This window comes from Danio aesculapii, chromosome 7 (genome assembly GCF_903798145.1).
Source record: "Danio aesculapii chromosome 7, fDanAes4.1, whole genome shotgun sequence".
Lineage (NCBI taxonomy): Eukaryota > Metazoa > Chordata > Actinopteri > Cypriniformes > Danionidae > Danio > Danio aesculapii.
The window spans coordinates 23974874-23988092 of NC_079441.1; the positions used below are offsets into that span (position 1 = coordinate 23974874).

Sequence of the window (13219 nt, forward strand, 5' to 3'; positions counted from 1 at the left end):
CAGTGTGAAAAAATCAGTGACACGACTACTTTGAAAATCCTGCGGTCTGAACTTCGCATTAGGTGACATCCTGGAATTTCAAGGTCCAGTGTAGCCTTTTAATAACCTTCAAAGTTGCAGCAAAGTGTAGAACAAGGCGATTGCTCAGCTTGGTAGTGGAGATGAGTGTAGGTGGGCGCCACTGTGGAGTTCCATGAAGAACCCAAGATGGATACTTTTGTTTTATGTTTACTTTATGATTAAAGTTGTTGCATGTTTACCAGTTCACACCTCTTTCATCTTTGAATAAGTGCAAATTTGAACTACAGTAGCATTGCACACATTTCCGACGTAAAATCAAAACATCCTTGAAGAAGTTAAATAGAGAGGAACCCATAACCCTCACTGCTTACTAGCGTTTTGGAAATGTAGCTCTTAGCACTAGTTCTACCAGTAAGAACTAATTTCACGTCACTTGTCACAATTAGTTCCAACCAATAGCCAACAGACACGAGGAATATATAAGCTGTCCATTCATTTCATTCATTTGGTTGCAGATACTGACACAGACGTTCACCCACCATCCTCCACACCACCACCAGGTTGGCAATATCCAGTCATCCAGCTAGATCTAAAAGTTTCCAATTGAAGCTACAGACGGGGCCTCTGCCAAAGAAGTTTTTTTGGTTTGTTAAATAACACTTTAGCCAAATAATACTTATCAAATAAATGTAATTCAATATCATTTATCTCCCTGGTCTTTCTGATAGAAGTGTTATTATCAGAGCAACACAAACAGAATGCAGAAGTATAAATGCAGAGCTACATGCAAGGTATACACAGTGTGGTATGGCAATCACTCAACACAGAAGTATAAATCAGCCTTAAGTCAGCATCCTCATGCTGGCCTCACTTATACTTATTCCAAGAAGGACTCGCATGTAGGTACTGGCCTGGCCCAACCTAGCTTAGCTTCACTGCGGAACCAGAAGAGAGCCGCAGAGTAAACTAGCCTAGTTAGAGAAAACTACCTACAAGGGTAAAAAATTCCTTAATTGAAAGTTAAGCACAAAACACTTTTGTGGAAGATGTTTTGGGGTTGAATATGAAACTCTTCAAAAGTATTTTCACACATGTTTGGAACATCCTAATGCCTCATTCACACTAGCAGCAACTTTGTAGCTGCCTGTCGCTCTTGGTGGCGTCCTGCTGCAAACGAAAGGGTGTGTAGGTCTACAGCACGTAGAATACAACCGGCCTCTGAGCTCTACTGGTGCTCCTACTGGCTGTCGCTCAAGAAAGTCGTTTTCATTTGCATAAAGTTGAAGGATTCTAAACGATGTTGCATCGCTAGACACGTCCACCTGGTCGCCTACGATCACTGTCGCTTGCGTAGTAGAAGGTCGCCAGAAGACGCTCCCTCTCTATTGAAATGAACAGCCGCTGCGAGCCACTAGTAGTGTGAATGAGGCTTTAGAGACTTCAAAGCCTTACCTGCAGCATATCGAACCCTTTCTCCAGATAACTCCCACACTTGTTCCTCTCACCCATGGAGGCATAAAACTTGCTCCACCAGTCCATAAATTCATCCTGCTGCAGACACAGAACAAGAAAACAAGAGAACGGAAAACATTAAAAACAGGGAAGGTCCATGCATATCTGACACCACATCTCTCATATAACAGAGCTTTACTTAATTAAATCAGTCATTTCATCAATAAGGAATGTCAATTCTGAAAGCAACGAAAGCCTCAACTTACCCATCGGCCCATCTAAAAGTATGTCCGACAAATTCAACACAAACAATAAGACAAAGTTAGAAAAAGCGAGAAAAGAGAGAAGTCAAGAGAAAATACCCTAAAGCGTCAAAACATTTTAAGCAGACACATGCAGGAATGACAGTGACACCATCCACAGACCAAACGACCAGCGAGAACAACCCTTTCCATAACTTAATCTTTTCCATAAGTGACTGATAAATCATCCCTCCGCTGTAACGCTGGTAATTGTAAGCATACAGTATCAACTAAAGCTAGCAAGAAAGCTTTCAAATTGTCATTTTCCTGGTACTTTCACGGGTATGATTCAGGAGCACTGATGTTCCCCTGCAATTTGATGTGCTAATCACCACTGATACTGCGCGTCCTGCCAACACTCACTCATACCGTGTGGAAAGTGTGGGAACTTTTCAAAAAAGGTACAAATTAGGCAGTTCCCATCCAACCAACAGACAAAAGAGTGTTGTTAATGTGGAACAACGCCCTTCACAAGTGACACTGCAAGAAACAAAAGTGCAGTCTGAGTATGATGAGATTCCAATGTTTGACAAATGGAGAAAGACAGACTGTCCCACTATGGCATAAAAACAGTGTGTTTAAAAGAAAGAAGAGATCTCTTTGCTGTCTGCACCCACACACACACACGTCTCTCTTCCAGAAGACCAGATTTGACTCACCATGAGGAGAGACTTCAAGTTTTGTTTCCATCTTTTTTTTAGCTTTTACGATGAGGGAGGATAAACAGCAGTGGTGGAGTAATGCCGAATCTCTTGGTTTTGTTCCTGATCTTAGCGGTCGGGGAGTGTGGCACAGTGGTGTGTGTTTTGGTGACCAAGCAGGGAGGCTGTCAATGTTGTTAAGTACCCCACATGCCACTGCCGTGCCAAGGAATGTGTGTGTACTCGTGTCAGAGTGTGTCATACACCACTGCCGTACAAGATTATGCATACGTTTATGACTGTGTGTGGGTGCAAACGTTTAGTCACAGATGCACACAATGTGTAAATGAAAATATACAAAAGTTCATTTGCTCTAAAATTGATATTGGACCCATGGCCTAGCAGTTAGTGCACTTGTTCTGACACATTGAAATGTTGTGACTTAAGTGTGGCTGACATGAATTTGACTCTAATTTGCTTCTGAAAATTGGGAAAAGGCAAAAAAAAATTACTTTATTTTCTGTTTTGAAAAGCTGAATGAAGTCATTCACAAGTAAGCACTGGTAAAATAAATGGCAATAAATAATGCTGCTGTTCAAACATTTTGGGTCAGTATATTGTTTGGACAGAGTTTCGTCTAGAAACCATTTATTTGATCAAAAATACATAAACACTTTTGCAAGCTTATTTGAATTATTTTTAGTTTTATTGAAATGGCAACAAGTGTTTCATCATTTTATTGCTACTGATTCTTTATATATATATATATATATATATATATATAAACTGTTCAGATCAGGTCATTTGATTTTGAGTATCTACTGATATCGAAACCTGATCCTATACTTCTATAATACATAATACAAAGTTATAAAGAATCCAGGATGTTCCTTACTTTTCATTTAATTCACCTTATTTTAACATTCAACAACTCTGTTAACAAACAAAGCACTTCTGTGACAATTAAGTAATAAATAACATAAATTCTTGAAATTGAGTGCAACAGTAAATATAAACAAAAATCTAATTAAAAAAAAAACACGTTAAGTTGGCACCTCAACTTAAAATACCCTGCAGGCAATCCCAAGTTTATACATCTCACAGTTTGCTATGGCAATGTTGTCGTCATCGACTTTATAATACCTCCAGACCGCAGTCATACTCCCGCTTTCTGCTTTAAGCTGTTTCCATGTTCTACTTTGCAGCATTTAACCAATAGCATCTCTGCAACAAAGTGATGTCAAGAAAGAAGTCTAACTCTGTGCCACCGTATAACTATAGATGTGGTAAAAACAATGAGAATATGTATACATATATATTCGAGTCCTGATCGGGAGGTAAAGTCCAATTCCGTGCGAGTCCGCACATAATCAGATATGAAAGCTTTAGCGATAGTTCTGCCAGGAAAACTTGTATGTCATGTCATTTATAATAGTTATCTCGTCAGCCTATAACGACCAAGCGTGCTACAAAAGCTCATCTGAACAATCTGTTTCACTGTACTCAGGTGAAGTTGCGGAAGTTTCCCTCCATCCTCCCCACCACCACCAGGTCGGCCTCATCTCCACTCAAGGGTTGGCTTCACCCTGCCTTCATCTTCAGGCAGGAACTGCCAGCTCAACCAGAGTTCTGCACCATAGACGGGGCTTACGCCAAAGAGCTAACATTTATCCAAAGAATTCACAATAAATGTTAAAACATTTATCTGTCTTTCTGGTAGAACTGGACATCCCTAACAACAACTATTCAAAATTGTACCCAAACTATAAGTTTACTTTACAAGTAGTAGTACAGGGCATTCATATTTCCAAAGAGATAGTGATTTATGTAATACATATTCCACAACAGTTGATATCATTTATAAAAGATAGTCAAAACAACCCCTAGACGTTAAGAGTTTTAAATATTAGTGTCAGGCCAAAGATTTTTTTTATAGACTTGAAGCAAAGTTGGAGAGAAAATTTGGGCATAGCATTGGGAAAGGTCCATGAGCCGGTATTCGAATTTGGAACGCTACAGTATATGTCGGCGCACTACCCACTAGGATATCGACAATGACCAGGTAAAAGATTCATTCATTCATTTTCCTTCGGCTTAGTCCCTTTATTCATCAGGGGTTGCCACAGCGGAATGAACTGCCAACTACCCAGGATATGTTTTACGAAGCGGATGCCCTTCCAGCAGCAACCGAGTACTGGCAAACACCCATACACACTCATTTCACACACACTACGGCCAATTTAGCTTACTCAGTTCACCTATAGCGCATGTCTTTGGACTGCGGGGGAAACCGGAGCACGCAAAGGAAACCCAAGGCAACACAGGAAGAACATGCAAACTCCACAAAGAAATGCTAACTGGCCTGGCCGGGACTCAAAGCAGCAACCTTCTTGCTATGAGGCAACAGTGCTAACCACTGAGCCACTGTGCTGCCCATCAGGTGAAAGATTACGATTGCAAAGTCAAACTTGCCCAATAAAAAAAAGCCAACAAATATTATCAACTCATCAAACAGCTCTGCTATTCAACAGAAAGAAGGAGATGAGCAAAAAAAAGAGCAGAAATGTACAGTAAAAATACATTTTGGCAGGACAGTCCCCTTAGCTTAAGCATCTACCCAGAGGCGGCACACAGAGTAAGTGAGCCTGGGTGTGCAGTAAGTATTTGCAGTGTATTGTAAAGCTGCCTTCAGAATCACTTAAGCTGAGTTGGCCTGGCTGTGCAGCAGACTAACCGGTCCTGAATGGTGCTTTTCATAGTGCTGCCACATGTCTCCTCTCTTTGTCTGACAGAGCTATTAAAGCGGAGCCTAAGGACGCCGTGACAGCCATGTTTCCATCTGAGTTACTATGTGTGTGCGCTTTAGGTGTTTGTGCACAAGTTTGTGTTAATGTGACTAAAGAAATAATGTTCCATTTTGTCTGTGAAAGAATGTCTAATGTGTGTGTGTATGTGCGTCTGGTCACCCAGACACTTCCAGCGCACCAGATGTATGTGTTTAGTTATTCTATATTCTACCAAAAGATTTTAGGGCTTAGGGGTATTATTAAAATAAGTACTGCGCCACAGAAAACTGCACCACATGAATCTAGATGTATATGTCCATGGACACTTACAAAAAAGGAAACACACCATCAAAAGTGATGTTATACAGATGAGAAGATAATGTTAAGGGTATGATATGATTTCAGACACGAAATGTCTAAAAATGAGAAGATTTACTGTATAATGGCTGCTTTGCCCCTGGGCGGCCTGGTGCTGGAACAGGGTGGTCAGAACGGCAGAGGGAAAACAGGGACCTTCACTAGTTCTCCAAAAATTCATTCATGCAAAACCTGTTAAAACGGCTGCAAACATTCTCAATTCCTGAGGTAAATGTTACAGTAGGGCACTGCTAGTGTTAGCTTTGGGTCTGAAAGGACTGGTGTGCGCTGGTCACGAAAAATAACCAAACGAAGTTGGGAATAATTGAGCTCTGAATAGACTTTTAACATAAAGTATGTTTTGAGTATACCGTACTGACATTCCATGTGGTTTGATTGACGGTTCTTTCAGAAATGTAAACAATATCCAAAATGGCCTGAGGAATGTGTGACATGGAGTTGGTGAAAAACCTGTAGGTTCTTAAGCATGTAAAGTTTCTTCCAAGACTTACAATTTATTCCTTAATTTTTCATGAATGCTGTGATGGAGAGCAGTAGACTGTCAAGAGCATCCATTAAGAACATATATCAAACAATATGTGTATTTTTTCTGAATTATTATTGCTTGATATTGCACCACATACTGGACTAGTAAAACTTCACTAGTCTGGTTTGCTATATTTACACTTTAGCCTTTGTCACACAGTAATATGAGTAAATATCTATAAAATTACCGGAACAACTACTTTCCTTAAATTCAAAAATGCGATATTCAATCACGCAAGGACGTTGCGTAATTTTCCTGGAAGAGCACCATTCACACATCCATTTCAAATTACCGGTAAATTCTGACATCATTAACCAGAAATTGCATCTAAATAGCTGCTAAATAGCTGCTAAATTGCAGCTAAATAGCTGCGCTTGTATTTGCGCTTGTATTTGTAAACATGAAGGTTTCACGGTCATTGTTACCTGCTTCCTGCTTCGCTACTGTTCGGACGTCTTTGCCTACTGCTCCGCTCTCTGCTCACTTGCTTTTATATCTTAAACCCTAATTTTAACTTGAGCCTATCAGCACAGTGCTCAAACGACACAACTTGATGATCAGCATCGATTCTACAAACTTTCTGGAATATAGCTTTACTAACAAGAGGGGAATTATCGTCTAAACAATCCTCCCGCTACCAGCTATCAGCTGCTCACATTCCTGAGACGGGAAAACACGGCTGTGAAAATGCCTCTGGATCGGATTAATTCAGATTCTCACTGCTGTACAAACTGCCACAAACTTCTACAAAAGATTGCAGTTCTTGAAACAAAGTTACTTGCGATCCAACCAGAACTGCAGCGTCATTGTGGACGCTCACAGCAAATAGCCGGTGAGTCCCATAAATCTATTCCTACCACTATTCCGAGCACTGAAAAACAGATTAAAGCTGTTGAAAATGAGCATTGGCATAAACAAGGTGCGAGACCAAAGGGTACTCACGGGGTCAGATCATACGCTGCCGCATTAGCGTCCTCTACCCCAAATACAGCTCGGACTCAAATACAGCTTCAGAACAGATATGAAGTATTGAGTAATATGGGTGAAGAATCCCCAAATGCAGTCAGACAGAGATCGCATGACTCAGCAGCTAACTCTGCATGGAACAGAGGCTCAAGGCCGACTAGACAGCGGCATTCTGCTCCGATCGCACCTGAGATAAGAACACTAGTTGTAGGAGATTCAATAATCAGGAATTTTAGGAGCAAATCTACAATGACATACTGCTTCCCTCATGCAACAGTTTCTGATGTAAACAAAGAACTTAAGGAAATTCTGAAGAAGCACAAGACTGCAAAACGGATTATCATCCATGTGGGGAAGAATGATATTCGGAAGGAACAGTCAGAACTGCTCAAGAGAGATTTCTGTGAGCTCTTGGAAACAGTTGAAAGAGTGAAAATTCAGCCGTTCATCAGTGGACCGCTCCCTGCAAGAGGGACAAACATGTTTTCACGGCTGCTTGGTCTAAATGTATGGCTGCAGAAAGCATGTAACAGGAAAGGACTGAATTTTATTGACAACTTCAATCTCTTCTGGAACCAAAGACAACTGTTGACATCAGACGGCCTTCACCCAAACAAACTTGGTGCAAAGGTACTAAAGGTGTCTCGGGTGCCTGCTTAGATAACAGTGTCTTTATCAGATGTTTACAGAACAAGCAGGAACCCAGTGTGCCTGTAGCTTTCTCTACACATATATGTGTTGTATTACGTGACAGAAAACCGAAGACTTGTTCAGGCCGTATAGCAAATCACTCAAATCTTGTGTCTATTAAATATAAATCTGAGACTACTGTAGCAGAAACAGCTAAAACTGTTAAGTTAGCACTTTTAAACATCCGATCACTTAACAATAAGTCACTTTTAGTCAATGATTTTATCAGCTCAAATTGCCTTGATTTTATGCTTTTAAATGAAACTTGGCTAGATGACAGCTGTAGCGCAGCAGTTCTGAATGAAACAGCTCCTTTAAACTTTGACTTTTTGAGTGTTTGCAGAGCCAATAGGAGAGGTGGAGGCATTGCTGCCCTGTTTAAAGATGTCTATGAGTGTAAACAAGTGTCATTTGGTGACTTTTTGTCTTTTGAATATCTGAGTATAGCACTAAAAGGTGCTCCACGTATCTTACTGATCATTATCTACAGACCTCCAAAATATTCTCCAGCTTTTATTGATGATTTTACAGAGCTGTTATCAATAGTAACCTCTGAATTTGACTATTTTACCATTGCTGGGGATTTTAATATTCACATTGATAATCCAGAAATCAATGCTGTAAAAGAACTGATGACTGTTTTGAACACTTTTGATCTGACTCAGCATGTTCAAGGACCCACACACAATCGTGGACACACTCTTGATCTACTTATAACTAAGGGTTTACACATTTCATCAACTGTTGTTAAGGATGTTGCACTATCTGATCATTTCTGTATTTTCTTTGATATATTGATCACTCCAGCTATAAAAGACAGATCTGTCTCTGTCAGAAAGAGATGCATCAATGAGAACACTAATGAGCAGTTTATGAAGGCCATATCGCTAGCACCAAGTATATCTGCAGACTCTGTTGATTCTCTTCTTGATTTGTTTAACTCTAAAGTTAAGAATGTCATAGATGACATTGCTCCTGTTAAAGCCAAGAAGATAACTAGCAGCCAAAGGGGTTCCTGGACTAGGTCCCCAAGAATTCAAATGACGAAAAGACAGTGCAGAAAAGCTGAGCGTATGTGGAGAAAGACCAAACTAGTAATCCATTATAATATCTATAAAGACAGTCTTCGTGCTTTTAATATGGAACTAAAAACTGCTAGGCAGACTTTCTTTTCAAGCCTTATAAACAGCAACGTAAACAATGCTCGTAAACTCTTTGCAACGATAGAGAAACTCACAACCCCCCCCAGTCGGATTCCCAGTGAGCTACTCTCTGAAAGCAAATGTAATGAGTTTGCTCATTTCTTTACTGACAAGATCAATAATATCAGAAAGGCAATCAGCTCATCCAATCAGCCAAATTGTGTCGACGTCAGACTAGCTCAACCACAACTTAAGAAATCAGACATTATGTCCGATTTCATGGCAATTAATGGCAAAATCTTAGAAGAGATCGTGCAAATTATGAAAACATCAACCTGCAGTCTCGACACGCTCCCCACATCATTCTTTAAAACGGTATTTACCTGCTTAGAAATGGATCTTCTAAAAGTGGTAAATGCTTCACTTCTCTCGGGGATTTTTCCTAACTCACTTAAAACTGCAGTTGTTAAACCCCTCTTGAAGAAGAGCAACCTGGATAACAGAATATTGAGAAACAGCAACTATGTCTGTTCTTTGCGAAGTATTGCCAGTTTCACTTCATGAAAGGTCATTTTCTGACCTCATTTTCTGAGCGTTTTCCCACTGTTGTGTTTGCCCTTTGTTATGACCTTTTTGCCTGCTTTTTTGACTACTTCATTTTTGATTTTGGACTTTGTCTTGTTTGCTTCTTTGTTTGCTTCTTTGTTTGCTTGACTTTGCCTGATTTAGGATTACGATTCCGCCTTTCTTTGATGTACGCTGTTTGTTTAATAAACCTCCAGCATTTGGATTCATACCGCCTCCATGTATTCACCTACGGCTACCTCACAGCCCACTACACACAATAGAAATGGACTACACATCCCATAATCCTCTGCAAATCACACCTGATGTACATGAATTTCAGGTGTGATTTGCAAATGATTATGGGATGTGTAGCCCAGTTGAATGGCAGATGTGTAGTGTACCCTCTAGTGTGTCTGGGCACTCTAGCTGGTGACCATGACAGAAGAGGTCAGTTTTTTTTGTTAAAGGTTTCATTTATATTTCAAACTTTCACATATGCAGCTGCTTTTGTCCCAGACACAAACCGAAGTACAGGAGAAAATTGTTGTTGCTAACATCCGATGACAGAGGCATTACATGCAGCTGAAAAACTGTTGTTTACACATATGGCTGTACACAGAGGTCTGTGTGATGAACATGGGCAATTCTGTAGATATATGGAAAAAACAACTCTGATAAAGAGATGTGAATGGCATACTTTAAAATGTCAAGAGGTACATTTGAGTATGTGCTGCAGCTTGAGACCCTCTTTTAAAAGAAATTCTACTGGGGTGTGTACCAAAATCTGACTCACCGGTTGGCAAATCGCAGCTCTATTCGCCTACATGCGCATCACACAGCTGAACGCAGCGTTTGGTAAACTCAGAGCAGTTTATCACAAGCATTTTATCAACCATTTCCTCCATTTTTGGCACCAAGGAGGAGCACAGAAATGTCTGATTAACAAGCAGCAACTAAATGTGTCTGGAAAAAGGATTCAAAAACTTTTAGACATCTCAAATAAGTAGACATCTCAAATAGACATCTCAAATAAGTGCGTTCTGAATTTGTACATACTCATATTGTGTTCACACAAAACAGAATTGCGGAAATGTACTGAATTTGTACTGAATCTAATTTTGGAAAATTACCAGAACAAATTTACCTGTTTTTTAAAAAGGGTCTGTTCACATATTATCTCTTTACCAGAAAGCATGCATCTTTAAGATTTAATTAGCGGAAAATGATTAAACACACATCTTTGTCTCTCTTTTTCTCTTCTGTTCACTCTTTCTTTTCCTTTTTACTCTTGACATTTAGCTATAAGGGGAAACGCACTGGGAATCGTTTAACGGCCCTATTTACGTTGGCTCTGGTACGAAAGAAAATTTAGGTTTTTGATCATCTTGTTTGAATGTTTTATAAAAAATAAATATCTATGTTTACAAAAAAAAAAAATCCAACAATCCCTCCACGTCTTGGCAAGAGGAGGCAAAGAGGACTACATTTAGAGTGTGATATAAACAAGACGTTGTATCAAAGCATTGCGCTTAGTCCTGGCCTGGAATAATGTAGTGGCAAAATGCAGAACCAAACCCATGAAGCTGTAAAAATCATGCGACTAAGACTAATTACCATGCTGAAGAAGTGCATTCATTCACGCTATTTAGAATTACTGTAATTATGAAACATGGGCAGAGACAGTCTTCCGTATACATAACAGTATGCGGTAAATTGCATAGGGCCCTTGACCAGCAGATGATATACAGTAATAGCTAGAAAAGATCTGTTGTGCTTTTGATTTTGACTTTCAACAATTCTGAAAATGGCTGATTTACATTCCTTTAAAGCTATGTGCTGTGGCTCTTTCTATAGTGTGTAACCTCCAAATCACTCACATTGTGTAACGTACTGTAGTAGTACTGTCCAATGTGTTCAACGTTAACTGTTATGCTGAGAGACTGTTATGGCACATTTAATGGTCCTTGAAAGTTTTTAATATTTAGATTTTTTTAAAATATGAACATTTATGTGAACTTTTGTTTGTATTATATCATCTTTGCATTAAATTACAAAAAAAACAAATTACCACTTGTACCAGGTGTTTGAAATGCGGAGTGTATTAAGGCTGGACAGTAAATTTGACATTGTTCTCACTTCTGGCTGCCGTTATGAGTCTCACAATTTTTTTTCTTTTTTCTGACAGTCTTAATAACACCATCGTGGAGTTTTTCTTTTATTATTTAAGCAAACAGGAGCGTAAAAAAATCTTTGTTAGACTCTCTGAGAAACCCGGAAATGTGAAAAGGATACATAAAACAAGAGAAACATGGACACTTTGACCTCTTCTTGTGTTCTTAATAACAAACACTAAAAATACAAAATGTCCGTCCAAATTTTTACTTAAATGCAGCTATTTAAATCTTAAATGAACTTATACAGTTAGGAAAGTAATCGGATTCTTTGTCATTACATATACTGCATGTGCATTCAGTCATTTAAAGGAAATCAAAGAACAAACATAAGAATGACAGAAGAACAGAATCATTTACTGCTCTTTACTGAGTAACTAATTCTAATAAAAATCAAAGTAAACTGATTTCATACTGTGACAAAAAACTTCACATTTTAATATTTGATTACTTGATTCAATTTATGTAGACTATTATTTTTAATACAATATATTATTTATTTCATATAAACCATTTTTTCCCATTTCATTTATCTTATCGTTTGCAATTTTCTGATTCAACCGCTTCAACTACTGTTTAATAACGTTTATTTGTTAACAGTAAAACCACTCTAAAGGGGTTAAGGATCATTTTGCGGGGTTTTTTAACACACTGACATGAGGCCCCTTACAAAATTTTGCATAGGACCCTAAAAAACTAGGATCAGCTCTGAATTCAGATTTGTAAAACCTTTCATTACAACTTGAAAATGTGACCAGCTGACCATCGCAGATTCATATAGGCACTATGTATAGACATTGAAAGTAATACCAAGAGAAGTCCAAAATCTAAGTCTGAAGACAAGCCTAAGCAGAACATCCCCATCATCTTGAAATGACCAGTAATTACGACATGGTGTGAATGTGGCCTGCATTACACCAGAAGTAGACGGTCTTTAAATAATGACTGAACAACACAGACATACAGTAAAGCCTTTCTCCTATATCCTCGCTTCCCTCTTTCCCACATTCATGATCCTGACTTTTTTCTATTTAAAGTGAAATTCCTGTAACCAGAAAAGTGCAGAATGAAGGATAGTTTGAATTCATTAAGTACTCTTGATCTTAACACAAAACAGGATTCATCTCTGTGGAGGAACAGTGTTCTGCAAACAATCTGAAATGAAACAAAGAGAACATGACCAAGTCAAAGACAAATTCTACAGCAAATTAGCTTTGCCTCAGGAAAAAAAAAGAAAGTACTTTAATATTTCCCTATCTTTCATGTAAAGTTTTACATGGATATCAAAGATAATTATATTTTAGCATTATTACTGTGACTTAAGAGTTTACTTTGTTTACCACTGGTACTGTTTGTTAAGGTTAGCTGTGGTGTATGTGTGGCTAAGGAAAAAACCAAGACACCACTTTAAAAAATGCTTAATTTCTGTAGATTTGTGTTTTATATTTACAGTATGCATTAAAAAAAGAATTAATTTTTTATTCTGTAAACTACTGATGACATTTCTTCTATATGACGATGTCATTCAGAGCACTTTGTTTTGCATAAAATAAAAACGTACCTTGTTTTCAAACTTT

At 38.6% G+C, this 13219-nt stretch overlaps 1 protein-coding gene across 4 annotated transcripts in view; it reads right to left on the reverse strand.

Moving 5' to 3' along the window:
• The window catches only part of dysf (dysferlin, limb girdle muscular dystrophy 2B (autosomal recessive)), a 145939-nt gene that overhangs the window by 35111 nt on the left and 97609 nt on the right, over positions 1-13219 (reverse strand). For all 4 annotated transcript variants that reach the window (XM_056461356.1, XM_056461357.1, XM_056461355.1 and 1 more), the window contains one exon: positions 1474-1572. In XM_056461356.1, the coding sequence (XP_056317331.1) occupies positions 1474-1572 (99 nt within the window). The remainder of the gene's footprint in view (positions 1-1473; positions 1573-13219) is intronic.